This window comes from Molothrus aeneus, chromosome 5 (genome assembly GCF_037042795.1).
Source record: "Molothrus aeneus isolate 106 chromosome 5, BPBGC_Maene_1.0, whole genome shotgun sequence".
NCBI lineage: Eukaryota > Metazoa > Chordata > Aves > Passeriformes > Icteridae > Molothrus > Molothrus aeneus.
In genome coordinates this window covers 8,145,996-8,169,293 of record NC_089650.1, presented here as the reverse complement: position 1 = coordinate 8,169,293, position 23,298 = coordinate 8,145,996, and the positions used below count along the sequence as shown (strand labels likewise).

The window sequence follows — 23,298 nt, the reverse complement described above, 5'->3', positions numbered from 1 at the left end:
AAGTCTGACAATGGTTAAAAGAAAAGTAGTCTGGATAACCTCTTAAAAGTGAATGAAATTACTGAAGAAATGTACCTCAAATTTAGAAATGTACCTCAAATTTATCAGCTTGGTTTTTTGACTGTGCTTTGTTTAACTTAATTTTCTCTTCTTTTGTTTTTTATTTTAATAGCTATTTTCAGAGGTTTCTGGTCAAGGAATATAACAAGGAGGACCATTTTTGGGAAATGAGTTCACAGAATGATAAGTACTAGTCCTAGCTCTAAAAATGCAGATGCACATCTGAGGTTCACCATAATTTTCTCTCATAAGAACTGCAACCTTCATGAGAAACTTTCTATGTTGCTGGTGTTATCACAGCAAGAGAGGTGCTGGGAACAATCCCTGAATGCTCACTGTGCATTTCTGCTGCAATAAATAATTTGTTGGAGGGAAAGATGGTTGGTATTAATTGATATGGTTACAGTACAGTAGCAAAATATTCAAGACAAACCAGCAGATGTATCTCAGGGTTGTTCAGAGCACAGGTCATGCATTCATCTGGAGAGGGGCATTTTACAAGGACATGCAGTGATGGACAAGGGGGAATAGCTTTAAATTAAAGAGAGAAGGTTTAGATTAGATACTGAGAAGAAATTGTTCCCTGTGAGGGTGGTGAGGCCCTGGCACAGGGTGCCCAGAGAAGCTGTGGCTGCCCCATCCCTGGAAGTGCCCACGGCCAGGTTGGACAGGGCTTGGAGCAACCTGGGATAGTGGAAGGTGTCCCTGCCCATGGCCAAGGGTTGGAATGAGCTGATCCTTAAGATCCCTTCCAACCCACAGCACTCTCTGGTTCCTCAGTGTGGCCCATGTCATTAGGAGCTGCCCTGCAGCCCAGTCAGCAGTGCACACCCAGCACAGTGACTGGCAGAGGTAAAGCTGAGAGGTGCTCCAGCACCACGCCTCATTTGGTGAGGATGCTGACCTCAGTGGCCTTTCACAACATTGGAGTAAAACAAATAACATTAGAAGTCATTACATGAAAGATCTTTTATGATCCAGTAAAGAAAACAAGGCATTGGGCAGGTGTACTGAAACACTTTTAAAAAATTATTTTTCCCATCCATTTGTCATGTTGGATTAAGAACTAACAGGGAATTAATTGGTAGCTGACCAGTCTGGATCTTTCTGGAGGGGCCTTTACAAGCTGTGTTTGAACACTAGAGGGCAACAACAGTTTATTAAATAGAATTGACAAGTTATGAGGATTTTTGATGATTTTTAAAAGTTTCAGTAAGATTGTTTTTTTAACTTCCCAAACTATGGCTATTTCATTGCAGAAAGGTTTTATAGGAAAGGTTTTTGTTTATTGAAAGGGTTTGGGTGGAGGATTATAGACACACATTTTTAAAACTTTTTACTGCATCACATAACATAGAAGACAACAAAACTAAGCATATTCTCTATTTTAATAAAATTGAATCAGGTTGCATTATTATTTATGTATTGGCATTTCCAGTTAACAGAGAAAGAGATTTCCCATCATCATCCTTTTGACTATGATGCTTTATTATATGCATTTTTGGAGCTTATTTATTTGCCTGGATAATGCACTTGTATTTTGAATCAGAAAGGAGTGAGACAAAATAACTGAAAAAGTCCACCCAGTTTTTTATGCTTTCCAACATTAAAACTTCCGTGCACTCTTCTGTTTTTCCACTGACATCTCCTGTGGTCTTCACTGTGCACCACACATGGAAGTGGATCATTAATCACCACACTGTGATGACAAGTCTCACATTGGGGTGGCTCTTTCTGGCCATAACCAGTTCTGTTATGGCAGCAGGCCAAAAGCTGATTGACTTTTGTCACCTGGAGAGTGTCATAAATCCTGTAGCTGCTTGTTTTCATGTTGTTGCTTTACAGTGCTGAGCAAACACAAGGTGTGTAAATATAGACAGTCATGAACAAAACTATCTTGTGGTATTGCACAGTAAAGCAAATAGCCCAAATTTTATTACCACTGCAAACAATCACAAAGAAATAAACTGTAGCTCTATTTGAGATGGATGAGAAGGGTGCTAAGTCCCCACCTCAAAGGGCAGCAAACTCAGCATGGTGTGTTCTCTGCAAATAATGCTTCAGTTCATTTTAACTCCTGTAGGAGCAGGAAATGCTTACACTCAGGATTATTTCAAGTAAGTTACTAACTAACTAACAAAACCCAACAAACAAACAAGGAAATAAAACCACCAAAAAAAAAATTACATGAGAAGACAGTTTCAAAACTGGATCTTGTTTTCCTGCCTCCTGCAAAGCCATCTTAGTGGATTTGAATCTGATGACATGCTTTGATCCCACCATCCCACACTCCATGCTGATAAAAACGTGGAGTTTAAAGTGCCAGTGCTGCAGTCAGCAGTTCCCAGGCAGTGTCCCATCACACAGAGAGTTATACTCCTGTAGACTTCTTTTTGTCACCCTCCTGAAATGGGCCTAGACAGCTGTGCTCTCCCTGTGCATTACTCATCCTCTCACACAGGTAATGCACTTCTCTACATTAATTCTCAGTGAATTCCTGTTCGTTGGTAGTTGTGGGATAGCTGCATCCCCTAATCCTTGAGGTCTTGCACATCCCTTCAGGAGCATACATGCTGTTCCCAGATGCTTTCCCAGTGTCTTGATATGTATGTCCCCTGAAGGGCTAGGATATATTGAACATTTTTCTTCCTCTTCAGAAAGCCTACATTCAATCTCACAGTCTAAATTTGCTTTTTTTCCTTTAGGTCTCTACACTTCTTGAGAATGTCAAAGCACAAAGCATAAAACTGTTGCTGTTTGTCACCTGTGTGTTTGGTATTATAAACAATGTATAAAAGTATTTTTAACCTTCAGTACAACTATGCTGTATCACTGTTTCCTGTATATTGGCTCACTTAATTTAAAAAGAAAGATGTGAGGGCCATGCATTACTTCTTTTCTCTTTTTCTCTTACTCCTCTCCTTCCAGCCTATAAAATGTCATTTTCATAAGTGGCAAGAGTTTCGATATGCCATGTTCAAGCTGTTCTGATCCTTTTTTTTTTTTTTTTTTTGGTTCACTTTGTTTTAATAGAAAATTGATGAAGAAAATTGAAAATTCTGTCATATCAATAATATCCAGGATTAGTAATCAGATAATTTGTGCACGCTGCAGAAGCCTGCAAACATTTCCACCCAACAGTGGGCTTATACAGCTAAAGCCAGCATCAGTTGGAATCAGCTCTTGGTTTAGCCAAAGCTGTCTCATTTTACCCTCTTTTCTTGGAAGGGCTTTTTAGCTCTCCCATGTAATGCCAAGGAGTCTGCTGTAGTCTCTGGGGTGCACAGGGTGAAAGCAATGGGTGCCTAAACCACAAATGTCAGAGTCAGAAATTTGACAAGGCCAAGTGTCTGCAAGCATTTTTGTCTCCTATCTTTAAGTGGTTTTGGTCTGTGGTTCTCATTGTTTTGGGTTTTTAACTGTGGTGACTGGAACACCTTTTCCTATACTGAATTATTAACTGCTACGGTGTATCTTAGGCCACACATAAACTAGCTGTTCCTGTTAAAGTGCCAGGATTCTTAAACCACAAGTGAAGATAGGACTCTAAATCATAGTTCCTTTCAACACTTTTAGAGATTTGGTTATCTTGAAAGAAAAAAGTGTTTTGGGAAAATAGCACTTTAAATGTATTGTTAAAAAAAATTTTCTTAATATGCTGAGATTAAACGGGGATTTTGCTCTGTGTAAGCCCTTTTCAAATTGTTGTAAAGGTATTAGATTTTTCACAATTGAAATAAGGAAAAAAATAGTAGAAGTTGCATTAACTGCAAAGCTCTGACACTGAAAAAGGCATTGGAAGGAGCTTTACGAGTCAGGGCTATTCAGACACAATTCCCTGTCTTTTATGCAGAGATCCATGTGACCAAATACTGTCTTTGTGGTTTTGAGTGGGAAGAGGGTAGAAAAAGGAAGGATGAGGAATGGATTGGGTAACCTCACTCTAATCACTGTTTCTTCTTGAAAGGAGAAAATATAATCTAATTATTCCAAAACATATTATCTTTCAATAATGTCTTCATAGCAGCCACTACTTTTTTAATAAATATATTTGGGAACTGGGTCTTGCTTTCTCTGAGTATTCCTTTGTCATTTATCTACATTTAGTTGCCGGCTACATTGGAAGAGCATTTATTGAAATCTACACTGCAAGGAAATTATTCTAAGAACTGATGAAAATGGAAAAGCAGTGAATGACACTTCAGCCCTGTATAATTGCCTCTTCTATCCCCTCATCACATGAAGAATGAGTTACAGGCCATAAGCCACAGAAACCTTTATAGATGCAGCCAGTGCAAGCTTAAGGACCCACATGCATCCCTGTTTTAACAGGCAATGCCTTGTGATTAGTTGATTTAAAGACTTTCTTAAGAATTTTGTTCCTTGAAGTTTACTCCTGCAAGAGTGAGATCAATCTCTAGGGCATTCACAATAACTTTTATGATACTGAAATAGACTGGATATATTTCATGCCATTTTTTCAGACCTTGAAACATTTCCCACAGTGAAATATAAAATTTGTCAAATCCAGTATGAGTAATAGCTCTGAATTGTCAGAGGCATCCCTCTTCCTCTGAGAAACCCTGGTTAATGGTAGTTTAATGAAAATGTTACCAAGAATATGCCTTCATCTTTGTTTTTAATAATTTATTTATTCATCAATTAAGAGTATAAGAAAGATTTGGGTTTTCCTTGAAATAATAAATTGTTCCAACATCTTGCATTTGTGTGGCCTTACCTTACAAATCACGTAGAAGAGGAGCACTTCATAAAGCACTGCAGACATTAAACCTAGAGATTAACCATTAGAGGGCAATCTTTCCTGCTCTGAGGAGCTCAGCGTGGTTTTCTAGCCTATATTGAGAACTTGGCTAACAGCTCATAAAAACAACACCCCTGAAGAGATACCATGGTTGATGCTCCACACCCATATTCTTGAGGTGCTTAGTGTCTTTGCTGAACTGCAGACTAATTTATGTATGAACATAAAAATAATGATATTAATATTGACATAAATATAACATGAACAGAGCTATAAATATGAAATACAAGTAGGAAATATGAATATGACTCTTCCTCACAAAGTCAGAATGAGGAGGGATGGGTCTGTTTCCTTGCCATACACTGCACTCTGTGGTAGAGTACTTTTGCCCAGAAGTGGCTACTGCAGGTGGCAAATGAGCTCTTCTCTGCACACACATGGTTTGTCACACCATAAGACATACATAAAGATTGAAAACTATTGGAGGAAAGATTGCTAATTATTGTGACACAGTGACTTACCTGTCTTGACCATAGGCATAAATTCTAGTCACTAATCCCTGTGACTAAAAGAGTGCAAGAAAATGTACAAGGCTTTACCAGTAACTAATTTTTAAACTTCAAAGGCTGCAGTGCAAAGCAGAATTCTTAAATATTATGCATATTGCAAAATGCTGAAGGGGTTTGAAAGGGGGTTGAAAAGGAAATATTCTTAAATTGTTATTGCTTAAAAGGCACGCACGTTATGGTTAATAGAGCCCAGATGCTGACTGGTTTTGAAAAGCTGAGCAAGCTAAAACAAAATAGTGTTTTGGTGTCTGTCAGCCTGAAATGTGAGCTCTGTTAAAAGGATGTTTTTGCTGTATCAACATAGCATTAAAGCACTTTACAAATTTTAGAACAGTAACTTTCTCAAATGACATTTTTGTAATATGGCTTTGAAATGTAGCCACAGCTAAATATTCCTAAGGAAAATCTTGGACTTGCCCTGTGGTCTGGTGGTGGGCAGTGCCAAATTAAAATCAGAATCCTGCATGGTTCACACTAAAAAACATGACTGCTGAAGAAGGGTATCCTCAGGCAGTGCTATTTTCAACTCCCTGGGAGATGGGAGAGGAGAAAAGAGGTACTAGGTAGACAGCCTGACCTTGAATGCACCACCAGCAGGAGTCCAAACACTCCTCCAAAGTCACAAAGAAAATGCCCAAGCCTTCCAGGTCATCTTATTTCATTTTTCCCTGTGGGGATATTGCTGGATTTCTGTTAGACTAGCTTGCCTGTACGGGCTGCTGAACTCAAGCACCTTCTCCTCTGTGAAGCTTTTGTTGCAAGGATTTTTTTTTAGCCACAAAGAAATGCAGTTCTCATCCTGGGCACCAGGCAACCTCTTCTGGTAGAGAAGATGGGAAAGAAAGGATGGGGGGAAAGGGAGGGGAGAGTTGGGGGAATAATAAAGTAGTACTGAAATACAAGGAGAAAATGCAACTCCATGTGTGATAAAAAAAGGGGATTTGCTGGGCTATTTGATGGGAAAATTGCCCCAGAATTAGTGGAAATGATAATTTTTGCTCTTATTTGGTTGTGGTGATAGTAATGGCAAAAACAGGTCAGGTTTGATGCTTGGAAAAAATTGCTGGACTAGAGAGATGACTCTCTGCTCAAGGAAATCTGTTTATAAGGCACCTATATCCTGGTAAAAAGAGGCAGTTCATATGGCACGGGAGGAAAAGTGAGGGGAAAAGAATCAATGCTTGTGGCTGAACTTCAAGAAGGAAAACATGATCACTGAGGGTGTGATTCTGCTCTCATGAGACCCCACCTGGAGCCCTGCATCCTGCTCTGGGCCCCCCCACATAGGAGGGATGTGGACCTGCTGGATCCAGAGGGGAGGCACAAGGATGAGCTCGGGGCTGGAGCACCTCTGCATGAATGAGAGAGTTGGGGTTGGTCAGCCTGGAGAAGAGGAGGCTTCAAGCCTTCTAGAGCCTGAAGGGGGCTTACAGGTAGAGAGGGGCTTTTCACAAGGGCATTAGTGGTAGGACAAGGGAGAATGGCTTCCAACTGGAAGAATGCAAATATTAGGAAGAAATTCTTTATTATTCTATGATCTCATCCTCTATTCATTGAAGAAGGAGTGCTGTGGTGAACCCATTGCTCTCCTGGAATAGGATAAACTGTGTCAGACATTTCTATCATATTTATTAGAACTGACCTTGTTTTGAGGAAGAGTTGGATGAAACATTTTTCTTTATAAACTGTAAGATCTAAGCAATGTGGCAAGATGATGATGATGATGTCACAATTCAGAGTGTCCTATCTTATTCTGTGAAATGCTTGTAACAGGCATCACTGGATGGCAACATTAGATCCCATTTCCCCAGCTCCTGTGCTGGAGACTTTCCTCCTGGGGGCATGAGGACTTGAGCTTGAGTTTCAGTATGAAACCATGGCCCTTTTGAAATCAGTGAGAACTTCACCATTGCCTTCAGAGGGAGCAGCATTTCAGCATGCTATGCCCATTAATTCTTGTGGAAACATTCCGTGAGAGAGCTAATTATGATAGTGGCTTCTGTGATGTGGGCAGCCACAAATTCAGTTGCTGAGCATCCATCTTCTTCTAACAGCTTTTGCTCATTAGGGACTTTGGTTCTGGTTCTACAGAAGATCCCATTGACTCCACTCAAACTCAAGGCACAGCTCAAAAGCAGAGGGACTTTGGCAGTCACTGCTGGTTTCATGAGCTCCAGCTGCTGTCCTTTGCTGTCCTGGGAGCTGACACAACTCCTCATTAAGCTGGACCACCAACTAAACCAGGGAACTTGCCCAAGTTTAAAAAAAATCCCATGAAAACTCTTGTGTCATTGAGCCACCATCCAAGTTCAGAGGTAAGAGTAAAGCTGTCCAGGTTTCTCAGCCTCAGCTGGATTTGACCCAGCAAACCAAGGTTTCTCTTTCTAAGGTGAATGAAAATAACTGTGACCAACAAGGGGAGCTTCTTACTAAAATAAAAGAGACATTCCCTCTCCACTTACTTTGACTTGAAGCTCAAGTAAAGGAACATAATCACCTCAGAGAAATCATGCCTGTTGCAGGCTTTTTTGTTTGTGGTAATCTTGCCTCCTATTTTACTTTGTAAAAGCCTCTGCTATGAAGTTAATGCTACATGGATGAATTAGAAGTAAAGCTGACAAACATTTAGGAGACAGACTTGGTCTTGAATCCTAAGCACTGATGGGGAAAAGGGTTCAAAAAAGGCCATTTTTGCAGGGGTAGTGATCAATGGCCCAGAGTCCTGATATACCTCAGCAACAAGTGGTGTCCCTCAGGAGTCCATATTGGACCAGAATTCTTTAAATATCTTCATTAATAACATAGATGAAGGGATGGAGTGCACAAGTGCACATTGGACCAGAGTTCTTGAAATATCTTCATTAATAACACAGATGAAGGGATCAAGTGCACTCTCAACCGGTTTGCAGATGACACCAAGCTGAGGGGGCAGGGACACACCTGAAGGACAGGCTAGTCCAGAGGGACCTGGATGAGCCCCAGAAACGGCCCATGGGAAGTGGAGTCCCAGCACAGGAAAGGCATCAGCCTGTTGGAATGAGTCCAGAGAAGGCCAACAAGATGAGTAAAGGGATGGAGCACCTCTCCTATGAGGAAAGGCTGGGAGAACTGGGATTGTTCAGCCTAGAAAAGAGAAGGCTTCAGGGTGACTGTCCTGCTTCCACCCAAGAGGGTAAATTTTTGTAGTAGCCAGGAGAGGTCATGGCAAGGACATGGAATTTATCTCATACACCTTCTGTCAGTGCTAGGGGTGAGGGGAAGGGAACTCTTCTGAAGAGAAGGGGCTCCTTCCAGTCAAGTTACTAAGCTGAATAGAGAAGTGGGGAGGCCCAGGTTCTAAACCAGAGGGAACAGTTTATTGTCTGGTCTGTTGTTGGGGCTCCTGCAGTGAGCAAGAATGTTTCTTTTTTGTACTCTCTGTCATTACTATAGTGCTGTTACTGTTCATTTTCTTATCTCATCGCTGTTCCCAGTGAATTGTTCTTATCCCATGATAAGAACCCATGATCTTTGGGTTCTTATCGCCATCTCCTCTCCATCCTGCTGCAGAGGAGAGAAGGGATTTGGGGAGTGAATGACAGTGCATGGTTGGAGAATCTTGGTGGGAGCACTAAAATGGGGAGCACCATTCCTAAACCATGACAGTGATGTAACTGGGGCCTTCCAGTACCTGCAGGGAGCCGATAAGAAAGATGAAGAGGGACTATTTACAAGAACATACTGTGATAGGACAATGGCTTCAAACTGAAACAGGGCAGATCTAGGTCAAACATCAGGAAAATCTTCTCTGTGAGGATGGTGAGACCCTGGCACAGGCTGCCCAGAGAAGCTGTGGCTGTCCCATCCCTGGAAGCATCCAAGGCCAGATTGGACTTAGACTTGGGAGCAACCTGGGACAGTGAAAGGTATTCCTGCCCATGGCAGGGGGCTGGAACTAGATGTTCTTTAAGGCTCCTTCTGATCCAAACCATTCTGTGATTTTATGATTTTATGATACTTGGGCTGGAAGAGACAGAGAAGGATTCTAGGCAGGCTGTGGGGAAAGGGGCTACACTGAGGGAGGCGAAGCCAATAATCATTAACTGGCTTAGAGGAAATCCAAGTAGGAAAGGGTTTGAATTATAGAAAAATGGCAAAATGCACAAGTGATAGCATAGAAGTGTTCAAAAGCTAAAAATAAAACCAGTCAGCTTGGGCAGCAGGGAAGATGTCTTTAAGAGTCAGAGCAACCAGGCGGGGGATCAGGCTCCCAAGGGAGATAGTCAAGACGCCAGAGTGTTTCCAGCAGAAACAGATAAGATGTGAGAGGGAATGGCATGTGGAGAAATGTGGTTTTGTGATGCAGGGGTGCAGGCTTGAGGTTTTCCTCAGCTGTGCACTGTATGATTAAGATACAAAGAATTCACTACAGATCTGCCATACTTCTCAAGAGGTTAATGACAGATTGTGAAACACTGTGAGTATGGAAAAAGTATAGGGAAACACTGTGAGGGGAAAAAAAAACCCAAACCCCAAAACAACAACAACTTCATTTTCCTTTTAAACAGTGAAAATAAATATAAAAGTGTGCTCCTTTTGCCTGCTCCTGCAAAATCTGGAAGTGACAAACAAGGATTGGACACAGGTTCTCTCTTCTCCAAGGTACATTTTTGTATGGCAAGTCTTCCCATCCATTATCTATGTGGATCTTGCTCGAGTTTGCTAATCCTCCCAGCTGACAGCACTGTAACAGAGGGGGCTATTTCACCCAGCAGACAGTCAAGGACAAATTTTGTAATGTAGACCTGGCCTCAGGCAGATATTGCTGTTGAGCTGAATGGTTTACTTTTTTTATTTTTTTTTTTTGCAACCTTGAAGGTTGGAAATACACTTCATTTTAAAAAATACCTCTGTTTTCTTCTATTTTTAAAAAAATTTCCCCAGTAAAAGCTGAGAGTCCAATAATATCACATGACACCAGGAGCCCTTTAGAGTCAGCCTACAATGCCCAGGCCTTTAATCTGGCCCAGATGTTATCTCCTACTGTAATAACAAGAAAAGCTATGAAAATATATGTTGAACACATATGAAGGTAAAAGTTAAATGTTTCTGTGAGTTTCTAATAATCCAGAAAATAATACCAATTTTGGAATGTAAGTGCCTCAAATGTTGCTCTAAGTTGTTCTGCTTCATATCATTATTCTACTCACCAGCTGTCACATTCTGTGAGGGAGGGAGAATGTGATGTAGACGTCTAGACTGAATGAAAGCATTGAAATCATGAAGTAGATTTTCTCATCTAGAGGAAATGCAAGAAAGCTGCATTTTACATTGTTTATTAGGAACAAACAAAGAAGGTAAGGAGGGAAGTTTTTTTTTCAGTTGAGGGTGTATTACAAAATCTGAGCTATACAAAAGGGAAAAAGACTACGTTTAAACTCATATTATTGGTAACACCAAACCCAGCCCACCACATTTAGTTTAGCAAGGGGGACGATAAGCAGGACACCCCCCACAATCGCTGGGAAATCAATCACGCATCATTACATCAGCCGGGCAGCAATTCCTGCTGATAAGGAACGCCTGCTCCCTGTGCTCTGGGAAAGGCCGGGATTTATCGCTTTTCAGCCCGCACACCGGGGGGACGGTCCGTAACTTCATTCTGCCCGCCGCCCGCCCCCCGGGCGATGCTCCGGCGTTACGGCCCGTCCCGGGAGCGGGATGGGGATGGGGATCGGGATCGGAGCCTTTGTGCTGCCGCTCGGACGCCACCGCAGCTCTGTGGCAAAAAGTAGTCCCGTCCGCACGGGCCAGGGCTGAACGCATCGCAGGCGGCGGAGGGGGCGAGGGGAGGCAAAGTAGTCCCGCTGGAATGCGGCTGCCCCCCAGCTCGCCCCGTCCCTGTGCTCGAGGGGTGCCGTAACACCGCTCACCTCCCTCCCTTAGGGAACCCCCCCGGGCCGCGCTCCCCGCCGGGGTTCTGCTAGCTACGGAGCTGCCGGGGGTGTGCGCGATCCCGCCCGGGAGAGGGGAGCTGCGCGCCCCCGCCCCTCCGCTCCCGCCCTCCCCGACGGGAGCGGTGCCGGGGGGCGGGCGCTGCGCCGGGAGCCGGCCGGGCACGGCGCGGGAGGAGGAGGAGAAGGAAGAGGAGGAGGAGGAGGAGGAGGACTGTATCCCTGCGCCTGTGCGCGCCCGGCGGAGGCGGAGGGGTGGATGGGGGAAGGACCGCGGCGGTCGCGGTGAGGCGGCGGCAGCAGCAGCAGCAGCAGCCGGCATGGAGGGCAGCGCCCGCTCCCGCGGCGGCACGCCGGGGCCGGTGGCCTGCTAGGGACCGGCGAGGGGGCATCTCCGCGGCCGCCCTTCCCCGCCTCCCGCCCTCCCCTTCCCCGCCGCCTCCCCCGCCCGCCTGGAAGCATGAACTGGCAGCGGAGGTGCTGCTCCCCGCCGCCGCCTCCCCGCCGGTGAGAGCGAGGAGGGAGGGAAGATGGGGGCCGTCCTGCGCAGCCTACTCGCCTGCAGTTTTTGTTCCCTGATGCGAGGTGAGCGGGGCGGGCGGCGGCGGGAGGGGCAGGGGGAAAGTTGCCGGGTTGGTGGCGAGGGGCCATGTTTGGGCGTGCGGGAGGGGAGCGGCGAGGCCTGGCTGCCGGCGGGGCGCGGGGCCCGGCGCGGGGGCAGCGCTCCCTCCCTCGCTGCCGGCCGCTGCCGCCTCCCCGGCGGCTCCTGAGCAACTTCCCGAGCCGCGCCGGGAGCAGCCCGCCCTGCCAGCGGCCACCGGCCGCGTCCCGAGCCGCCCCATTGTTGTTTTCAAGTTTTGCCTTTTTCTTTTCTTTTTCCTTCTTTTATTTTTTAAGGATCCCCCTAAACTATCGCACGCTCCCGCCGTGTCTCTCTGCGAGCCCAGCAGTCCGTGGGCACCGGCGGCTCTGGGCAGAGCTCGGCCCCGCCGGTGCCAGCCTGGTCCCGCTGTGCCCGTGGCCGGGCTGGTCCCGCTCACCCCCCGCCGTTCCATCGTGCGGGGAGCGCGGAGCCCCCGCGGGCTCGGCTGCGGGAGCGGGGAATGCCCGGGAGCCGCTGCTGCTCCGACCCTCGCCCCGCAGCCAGGGCAGCAGGGAAGGCTCAGCGCTCGGCTCGGCCGGCGCTGCGCTGGGACTTGGGAGAAGTTTGTGTTTCTCTGGTGAAACACCACGGATGTTCATGCAGCTTTAAAGGAGCAGTCGAGTGCCTTACGAGGGGATGTTACTTAAAGTAGCTGAGAATTTTGCTCCAACAAAATTTCTTGTCTTACGGGACACACTCTGAAAGAAAACAGGATTTTTATTTATTTATATATTTTTTTAAAGTGCTGTAGACCTAACTACAGTAACTATTATCTGTGTTCAGTCTTTCTGGGAAGAAATCATCTGTGGTGCTTGCATACATGATGTTTCTGTTTACTTGATTTTGACTTTTTTCATACTAGATGAGCAAGAGATTAATTGCTAACTGTTAATCATCCACATTTTTATTTAGAGAGTTCCTCCCCATTAGAGTGTTTTGAGGAAAGTTAGTCTAAAGGTGGTGTAGGTTGAAGTAAGTGTTCAGTCTCCAGTTGCTCAGTAATCTGGAAAACAAAGATTTTCATCTCATCCATAGCCTTTTTTTTTACCCTGTGCATCTGTTTGCCATATTGTATCCTGTTTGCAGAGATACAAATATACTTATTTAAATGGCATGTGTAACTTTTCATACTTACATTGTGGCTGTTAGACCCCAAATTTTAAAAGTTAAGTTGGCTCTCGAGTATAGGGAGAAACTGTTTCCTGACTAGTTTATTTTAATAACAATCATACCCATGCTTAATATACCATGTATTTGCCTTTAATTTGATGTTCAGTCTAGTTCAAATGACAGCACAGAAATAGCTGTTGTTTGTGATGTCACAATATTGTTACAGTAATTTTTGCGAATTAACCTCAAAATAGCGGTATGTGCTTTTGCAAATTTTTGTATATTTCATGCTTAATGGGACACTTTAAAGAAGCATTAAGTCTATAAATCATATGGCTGTCACCTCTTTTCTCGTCTCTCACCTCTGTCTATTGCCAAGGACATTTGTATCCCAGCAGCATTTCTGTTTCTTCTGTGTTCATGGTGCCCTGCTGTTTGATTGCCTACCTGAAGTTGTAATCATCTGTTTGTGACATGACAGTAATTTTCCTACTGTCTAATTGTTACTTTAGATAGAGATAAACAGCAGGAACAGCTGAACCGTGAAGAAACAAAAATCAAATTTTAATGCACACATCCTCCCTAATAAACAGCATCTGTGCAAGAGGGGTAGGTTGGAGTAAGATGTGTTGAGTTCAGGAGAGGTGTCAGCAGTTCCTTAATGAGGCAGAGGCAGTGCCAGCATGAGTATGAATAAGCTTATACATGAAAGTAGAGTTGAAGTTAGGAAGTTCACTGTTTAGTTTGTGAATTCAGTGCTGTAGAGGATGCCAGGCTGACAGTGCTGGAGACAGAAACTCAGCAAATGTAGTTGGTGTGTGTTTGTGGGTTGCAGCATCCTCTCTGCTTCCAGAGCCAGCCTCCCATTCTCATAGAAAAGGCAAATGGACAAAGGTTTATGACAACTGACCAATTACTCTGAAGAAACTGTGCTAGACTTGCTTACCAGTCTGGAAAGGAAAAAATCAGTACCTGGAAATGCATAAGGACTTGAAGAAGTATAAAGCTGTTACTGGCTAGAAATGGATGCACAGGGCGAGGCACCTGTCTCAAAAATCATCCAAGGACTGCAATAAACCAGATCCTACTGATGTTGTCAGGGCAAGTGTTTGAATTTCTGAGACAGGAGGTTACCATTAGGACAGCATGCTGTGGAGGTTCTGTGGTTTGGGCTTGGGGTTTTTTTTTTAATGTTCTAGCTGCTAGAAGAAAGATGTCCCTGGTCTCTTCTCTGCCCTTAGCCCATGATTTGATTTGGGAGATTTGGCTTCCACCTCTCTGACCAACAGTGAAGCCACTCCCTCAGGGTATTCCAGAGGAGCGGAGTTAGAGCTGCTCCATGGCACTCTGAGGTGTTCTTCAGGACAGCTCTGAAACCAAAGAGAGAGAGAATTGTTAGATAACTCTCAGCTGCAGAGAGGCAAAAGCAGTGTCATCACATCTGTAAGGACACGACAGATAACTGTGGAACTGAGATTTCAACTTTTTTAAAAGTAATAAATAGAGTTCTTCCTCCACCAGTGTTCATGACTTGCTTTCTTCCTGAAATAGCTCTCCAGTCAGCATGCAATTGCTGCTTTGTTTTGGCTTTAAACCCTGATCATGCAGGCAGTGCATAACGCTCTTGCTTGAATAGAAATCTTATAAAAGACATTTGTAAAAACCTACTGAATGTTACAGACCTCTGTGTTTAGGGTCAGATGGTGAAGAAATGAAAATGTCTTTTTGGTAATGGGTATTTTCAAACTATGCTTTCCTAGAGTTCGGAAGAGAGTTTGTTTGAATCCATTATTATTGTTGTAATATTGTTACTGTTTAAATTGATTTTAATCCATTGTTTCTGTTTTCATAAACACATCCTTGGTTTTTTGTGGTTTTTTTTTTTAGATCCATTTGCATGTTGTTTAGAAGAGTTTAATGTTCAGAACTTTGCTAAGTGATGGTGTGTTTGAAACTTTGCTAAACTTTGGTGCTGTGTGCATATATTTTTCTACCAGAAATCAGAGAAGGGGATGCAGAATAGGTTTTTACTCCTGAAGCACTCAAGTTGGAGACCAAGCGTGGCATTTCCAGGTCAAGCTGTGTTTTTGCATTCAGGTGAAGGGTCTCTTCACCTAGAGGCTGTGCAATACTATGGCAGTAGCACTTGGAAATATAATTTTTTAAATAATCATAGCCTATTTCTTCTCCCAAACTTGAATCAACAATTTTCTAGTCATGTTTCTTCATTGTATGATTCCTCAGAAATCAGTGTGCCCTTGTCTGCCATTTTCCTCTTTCATCTTTTCATAGAATAGTCTAAAATTAGTGTGATCTAAGTTGTTCCAAAATCCACTATTAATTTTACAGTTCTTTCAATTGCATCTCTGTGATACAGTTTAATTATCATCAGATTGCTTTAGCTTTTATTTAAAAATGAAAAATTAGGACTTAAAAAGTTTGGTGGCAGTTTTTACTGTCTTGGAGGTAAGGTAAAGTAGCATTTTTGACAAGATATAGGGAAGTTCTGGTCAGGGGTTTATGCAGGTAAAGGACTTCTTGTATCCTTCAGCATGAGTTATATGAAAGTATTCATGTGGAAAGCTTTGTTTTTGTTTCACAGCAATACTGGTTAGAGGGGCATGAACTGTATTCGTGTTTCCTTTTTCCCTAAAGAGTTGCTTCAATCTGCATTCCAGAGTTCTAGGTAAAGAATTTGGCTATAAGCAATAGAATATGTAGAAGGGCTTTGTTTTTGTTTTGGTTTTGGTTTGTTTTGTTTCTAAGGATTGGGCATATAGGAACCTTTCAAGCTCTGTCTTTGGGAGCTGGAGAAATCTGATTCCTTTGGACATTTGTAATTCACCTTTATGATGATGTCGCATTTCAAAAATGCCAGCTTCAAAAATATCTGCTGCAGTGCATGTAATATGGGATTTACTTTTTAGTTTAAACCAACTACAGTGAAGATATTTGTTTTTCCCTCTGAGGGAGTGGGCTAAGGCAGGAAAACAGGGACAAACTGGTCTCTGTTTCTGATTTGTCACCATTCATCTCCTCTGGTAGCAGGTCTGCAGACTTAAATATTGTATTCTTTGTCCCCCACATATTTAACCTCATTAATTTCCTAAGAAATCTTAAATACTTGGGTTGGAGCAGCAGCAGCAGCACTTTGCTGGTGCTATCTTCCAAAGCTACTTGTACTGTAGGGAGGGGTCCATATTACTGTTTGTGGTGCCAGAAATGGACCTCATTTAGTTTTGGAACTAAAGCTTTGTTGGACACTCCTGCTTCTGGCCGAGCTGGTGACTCTGCTGGGTCTGGGAGCCTGCTCAGCTCCTTCTCCAGTCCTCCTGCTGGGGAGCCCTCATGCTTCAACCCCCTCACCTGAGAGCCTTGGGCAGAATTTAGGTTGATAAGGAATTTCCCTCAGGTGGACTTGTACCAGTCAGAGGTGTAAGTTGCTTAGAAAGATGTGGAGGGGGATGCAGCTGCCCTGCAGGCTTCAGGGATGGGCTGTTCGTGTTCACAGTTGGTGCTCCCCACTTAAAACTGGGCCCTGAAGTTTTAAATGCTGTGGCTATTGGTGTGTGCACATGAGGTTTGGGATGAGCCAGCAGCCAGTGATTCCACTTCTTCTGTGCCAAGCACTTTGTACTGATGACTCTTCCAAAGTGTAATTGCTGTTCAGTGAATGAAGTACTCTCCTAATAACCTTTAGTTTTTCAGCTCACACATCAGGTGTGGCTTCAGAGTATGTACCACTTGCAGAGCTACAGAATGCACAGTGCTCCAAACAAAGAGGCTGTGTCATTCTTTTGTGGTCATTGTCCAAGGCTTGAAAGGGGAAAGCTTTGGATCTTTAACAGATTATACATAAATGCTGGGTATTGACACCCTAAATATTAATCAACCTTTTCCAATTTATGTATTTACCAGGCAAGCTGACAAAGCCTTCATTAAACTCTCTAGATATCCTTGTAGTTGATAAATATTTATGTCAGGACATTCACAATGTGAAAGGCTTGCTGTTGGCTCCACATGCACTAACTTACTCAGAACACAGTGCTTGCATTTGCAAGTAGAAATGATCTTGTTGTCATTTCTGCTTTTGGATATATATTCTCTGGTGAAATGGTTATGAAAATAGGGTGGGGTTTTTGTCTCATTATTATCTTGCTAGAGACCTTTTGATTTCCATGTAGTGGGAGCAGCTCCCCACCAACTTTGAAATGGAGTCAAACATACCAGTCCATGAATAGAAAGAGAATGCTGCTAATACCTTTGTGTGTAATACCTTATTCTTAATAGACTTTTAAGAAACTAACCAGTCAAAGTCTAGGTTAAAAGAGGCAATGCTTTAGTTAGTAAAACTTTGCTTCCTTTGCAAAATGTTATAAACTACTTGGAGATAGAAGCATGTTAGTTTAAAAGCTGGAATGCCTTTTGAGCTTCAGTATTTCTAAGGAGAGAACAATAAGGAAATGTTTTTAGTATAAACAGACATGGAAAATGGCAACATTCACACAGATTTTTTTAGTATCTTGTTACAGGATCACATTACCTAAATAGAATTACTCCCTTGTGATATAATCAATGCAGCAATAATGGGATTATAGTGTTAACTCTGTTTCAGGGCCATGTGTGAGTTCTTGATGTCCAATTTGAAAAGTAATCATATTTGAGACAGAAAATTTTAATCAGCTAGCTATATAATTTTGCATAATCAAAAATGCTTTGTTTTCTTCTCTATGATACCTTTATATTTTTCCTGTTATTCCTCCCCTCTCTGCCCAGTTAGTTTCCAGAGAAAAAATGCAGTTTGTATGTAGTGTGCTGGGGTTTTTAAACCATTTATGCCTTTAGAATTCCTTAATAACTAAGATTCTCCTCTGTCCATTGTCAGAGTTCAGGCTTATAGAAAGTAGCTGATATGTTTGCTGGAATTCTGGAAGTTAAGGATATGTGGAAAGTAACAGAAATTTAAGGTGTTATAGAATTATATTCCCTTAGTTGTTCTATCAAAGCAGGGAATAAAACTCCTACTTATACTCATAGTATTAGTTAAAATAAATTAATTACAGTGTTAATTAAAATATTAACACTTTGGAAATCCAAGAATCCTCTTGTCTATGCACAAATTAATAGAGAAAGAATATTAAGAATAACAGAGGAGGAGGAATTTGTAGACCTTGTATCTTATATGGTCTTTGTAGACCTTATAATTTACAAGGTCTACAATTCCTCCTCCTCCGTTATTCTTAATATTCTAAGACCTTGAGTCTTATTATGTCCATTTAGAAAATGCAGTGATGTTCTTGTAACTCAAAAACTTAACTGAAGCTCAGCAGTTACTCATTTTACCATTACCTATAGGGTAAAAGGATAATGTAATTCCAAGTTGGGTGGTTTTGTATTTATGGGTTTATTTGTTTTTCTTTTGAATTTCCAGAAATGAGTCCCATTCAATTTGAAAAAGACAAGGTCATTCACCTTTTCCAAGGGATCCTGCATTTATGTGTGTGTGCGTGTTTTGTTTCATGGGGTGGTTTGTTTGGTTTTTTCCCTATGTGTCATTACATCTAATGTAAGCCTGTTCAACATTTGACATTAGTAGTGCTGGGATATTAAAAGTATGAGAGTTAAAAGTATGCTACAACAGTTATTTCACAAAATAAAAATTAAATGTTCAGTAATTCTCAAAATTACTGACGTATGTGCATATCTTTCCTTACCCATTAAAACCAGTCCATAACTATTCATTCTAAATGGGGCCTTTTGTGCTAAATTCTATGTTCCTGCTTTACAGCAGCTTCCTGATAGTGCTTAAAAAATCTAAACTAGCAAAAAACCCCAGCCTCAAACAGACTAAATAACCTGTTTTGTTTGATTTGGTTTGTACTTGGTGAGACAAACTGACACGCTTCAGGAAATATTTTTTGAGTATCTTTTAGACTGCTGTGCAAACTTGGATAAATTGTTGGAAAAGTCATCTGAGAGTAGTTCATTGCTTGTGAGCTCCTTGTCAGTGTGGAGAAAGGCCTTGTTTGTTGGAGGTGTGCTGCTGCTGAGGGTGTGAATTCTTTAATCCATGTGGAACTGAGAGCAGTTGGGATAGGACCCCATGGCTTGGGCTGTTCCCATGTGCTTGGGTTACGCTCCAGCAAAGGAGGTGAGTGAAGGTGAGTGACAGAGAGTGACACTTTCAGGCCATTCCTGACTGGATATACACCCTCAAACATAAACTGTTTAGGCTGGACCACATGAGCTGCAATTGCTCCAGAGTAGCAATAAACCATGGGGCATTCCCACCTGGGCTTGCCAGGGTGTACAAAGTGTGTCTTGTGGCCTTTAGCCTTCCCAGAATTTGGAAAATGGGCTCCAGCTGTCCCAGCAGCACAGTGTTGTGTCTCAGTGCTGTCCTTTAGTAGAGGAACTCAGCTTCAACAGCTTCCTGAGGAATATGATCAAGGCTTTTGGCTTGTTTGTCACTGTTAGGAAAAGGAGCACTGTAGGAAAAGGTGATGCCAGAAGGTGTGAAGGGCAGTATTTTGTTTCAGTGTGATCCAGTTCTCCTCCCTTAGTTTAGATTGCAGAATACCATCCCTGCTGAGATGTGGGACTCTCAGTGGTGGAGCCCAACAAGGCTTTTCTGCAGGAGCAGAGGTGCTTTTAACTCATGTTTTCATTAAACAGATCGTGTCGATTTAAACATGGGTGTTGCCTGTAGAACTGGGGAACTATTGCCAATGTGTGTGGAACTGGTATGACTTCATCTGCAGCCCTGTGTGTTATTCTGACAATTGTTTGAGAGGCTGGAAGAGTGTTGAAGGAAAATTATGAGGACACCTGAGAAAATGAGCTGTATAATGTTGAAGTTCTGCAGACATTAATGTGGATCACGGAAGTATTCAATGGCACATCCCTAAGGAGCCTTCCTGCTTTCCATAGCCTGCAGTTTGCCCTGGAAAGTGCCAAGCCACCTTTATTTTGCTGCTGCTCTGTAACCAGAAGGGTCAAGGAAGAAGGTGGTACTGTGTGGTGTTACATTTTAGTAGTGTTTCATGGCAGTGCAGCTGTGAGATGGTGCATCAGCTCTCTGCTCATCCTCTTGTCAGCCAGGTAGATTCAGAATATAAAGACAGAAAAATGTCAGAGCTGAAGTGCTGTGTTCCACCCCCATGAGAGTGCAATCAAAAGAACTTGAGAACAGGGGAGTCCATGTTACAGAAAGGTGGACAAAAGGTCTGTGTGAGTGTGCTACCTAGCACTGAGAAGAGCCAAGCTCTGGTAGTCCTGCTCTATGGCTTTGTTGCCAGTGGGATGATTTGGCAGGTGATACCTGCTATTCAGAAGGATTTTTGCTTGTCATAGGCTGGGACTTCGTGGTGTATTTCAATCATGAATGCTTTTGCTATAATCTGGCAAGTCTACTGGCTTTTTATGCCTGGACCTGGTATTTCTATTCTTTCCTGAAGTCCTTTTTCTTTTCTTTTTTTTTCCTCCTCTCATTCTCATGTCTCCATCCTTCTAGCTTTAGTAAGGTAATTTTTTCCCTGCATTTAACAGGCTAAAGGATGACTTACTGCTTCTGTACCAGCTAGTCTTGCAGGCTGTCTTGGTCTATAAGGCTGGTATCTGGCCAAAGGCCTGAAGAAAGTAAAGTTTAGTGCAGAATCCAAATGCTGTTGTTGCATAGCTTGGTGTGTTTGCTGTTGCACTGATATGGCTACTCATCTCCTTCACTGGCCTGCTGCTCCTGTGACCTTTTGAGTTACCATCTGAACAGCTCTTGTATGGCTTTAACCTGAGGAATAGATTTAAGGTTAGCTGAAAGGAGAAAGATCCCTTTCCGCCAAGTTTGGGCTGCCTCATGTTTGTCTACTAAATTCCTGGTTGTCTGCTGTGTTCTGCAAGTTTATTTGTGAGAATAAGTAGTTTCACAGAGTAGAGTGCTCTCTGTTCAGAGTGAAAGAGGAATGGTGGGCATTAGTAAGTCAGTTAATTATTTTTATTTTTTAAAATGTATGGAATTGTGTCTTGTGTGGAAAAAACTGAGAAAGTGCTGCAACAGATAACTGGGTGCAAAATCCTGGCCTGTTGCTTGCTGTGCTTTAAAACTCTTATATATTTCCTGGTGATTTTATTGTTTGCTTGAAAATATAAACCATCTCTGTATAAGTTTCTTGAGGCTGGCTCCCTGCTATTTGGAAAAATTTATATTAATTTTCAAATTGTCTCTCCTCTTATTTGATACAAGTCTCCCAGGCTTTATTCCCAATGCTACCTCAATCTTTGCATTCTTGCTTCTCCAAAGTGAGCAGCAAAACTCAAACATTTGCAGAAAATAAATATACAGAATTTCTTAGAAGCATGAGCAGCAAAGAAGAAATTAGAAACCTAAGGAGTGAAGGGACAGTCCTCACAACTGACTGCTCCAGAGTCCTTGTGCCAGTCCAGAAACTTTTCCTTACATTCTTGTGTTGGTTCTCTGTGGGACATCTTGGGGATGATTATTGTATTGCATACAAGGAGTTTTGTGTATTGAATGGCTTTAGGGAGATGCAATTCTTTGCTGGTTATCTATGTCCATTCCTCTGCTTTTCCTTCTCTTGTGAGCTGAATGTGAGTGCATTGTCATTCTGGCAAGGCATTTGGAGTCCTTGCTTACTGTGCCTCATCCAGGTCAGCATGTATTTGTTTGGTACATCTCATCACTGTCTTCTCTTCTCTCCAGTCCTCATAGCAGTGTGCTTGGCAGTGCCAATTCACTTTAAACACTCAGAGTTCTTCAGCAAGACTTTTAAAAGATGGGGGAGTATTCCCTTCCCAACTCAACAACATCATCTTTCAGTGTGACAGTCCAGGGGGCTTCTTCCCGTGACTTCAGCCTGGATATTCCTTTTCACAATGTCAGCAGCTGCTCAGTGGTATCCACACTGTGATTCTGTGGCAGATTGCCACAACTTATCAGTGGCCACCTCTGCTCTGAGTCCTGTTCCTTAACTGGAGGTTCATGAGGAACTGGTTCAGCTAATTAGTCAAAGCTGATGCAGTTCTTTCTTTCCCTGCTGTGCTACTGCTTACATTGATTTGATTTTTGGTCTGAACTGGTTCTGGATGATGGCTGGCTAAAAATTGCTTTTTGGCAGGTGGTGGGGAGAGCTCAGTATCCTTCTGCTGGTTTAGTTCCCTGCATTGTCCCTTCTGCAATTGTGGCACGGGACAAGTGCTTGAGCCAGCGCAAAAGAGGGGTCGGAACCGACAGCTGGAAGTGGAGCTGGGGAGAAAGGAGATGGCTGCAGTCACATCTTGAGCAGATACAGCAGGCTGCCAGTGGAAGGGGGAGAGCTGCTCCCCCTTCCAGCTCCCTGCTGCTCGCCTTATGTCAGCTTTGGAGTTTGCTGAAGCACTTCTTGAGTTGATTCAACTTGCTAACCCAGTCAAACCTTTCGCTGACGTAGGGATTTGGATCAGCTTGGGAGGGGGCCCTTAACTGAGGGAGGGGGTAGAACAGTACTGCTGGGGTTTGGGACTGAGAAAAAGGATTTGGGGGAAATGAGTGTGTGCTAATTGTTTTAGCCAGGCAAAACTCCACGTCAGTGGAAGAGAATGAGCATGTTGAAGGTAACACTGCTCTCACCTCATGGTACCCAGAGCTGTCCTGGATCACTGAAGGTAGAAAGGAGAAAGTGGGAATTTGTGGAAAAGGCCACTGGACTAGTTAAAGAAAAGCATGACAAATTCTGACAGCTTAAAACTGCCACCGAAACACCAAAAACATTAAAAATCCTTTTCAGCTGGTAAAATGCTCATTTTATCTTGGTTTGTCACTTTGCATCCTGTGGGCAGTAGCATTTTTATGCCTGTAACAGATGCTCGTAAGTCAGATGTACAAAGCAAGGCTTGAGTAAACAAGTGCAAGGGAAAGCAGACTTGAGTGTCCTGGGGATTAGCAACTTTCAGTAAGAGAGACAGGAGCTGCAGCCAAGAGAAATACATGGTGTAAGAACTGGAGATTGGTGGTGGGAAGAAGGATGCTGGTAGAATTCTAGATGTGCAAGTAAGGCAAAAAAGATAATTAAATTCTGGATAAAAGATATTAAAATCTGGAGTTTAATACTGCATGTGGTAAACTTAGGAAAGGTCTTACCTGAACATTGGAGTTAAGAAACAGTTACAGGCTCAGTGACCACTACTGGCAGAAGTTTCTAACCATGAAATTTATTTTTGTTGTGGTTG

At 42.9% G+C, this 23,298-nt stretch overlaps 1 protein-coding gene across 1 annotated transcript in view; it reads left to right on the top strand.

Annotated features, from left to right (window-relative positions):
• The first annotated feature begins 11,833 nt into the window (after positions 1–11,833).
• LRP6 (LDL receptor related protein 6) overlaps positions 11,834–23,298 on the top strand; it is a 114,836-nt gene continuing 103,371 nt past the window's right edge. Inside the window, exon 1 of the mRNA XM_066549626.1 lies at positions 11,834–11,909. Within this exon, the coding sequence (XP_066405723.1) occupies positions 11,855–11,909 (55 nt within the window). The 5' untranslated portion in view covers positions 11,834–11,854. The remainder of the gene's footprint in view (positions 11,910–23,298) is intronic.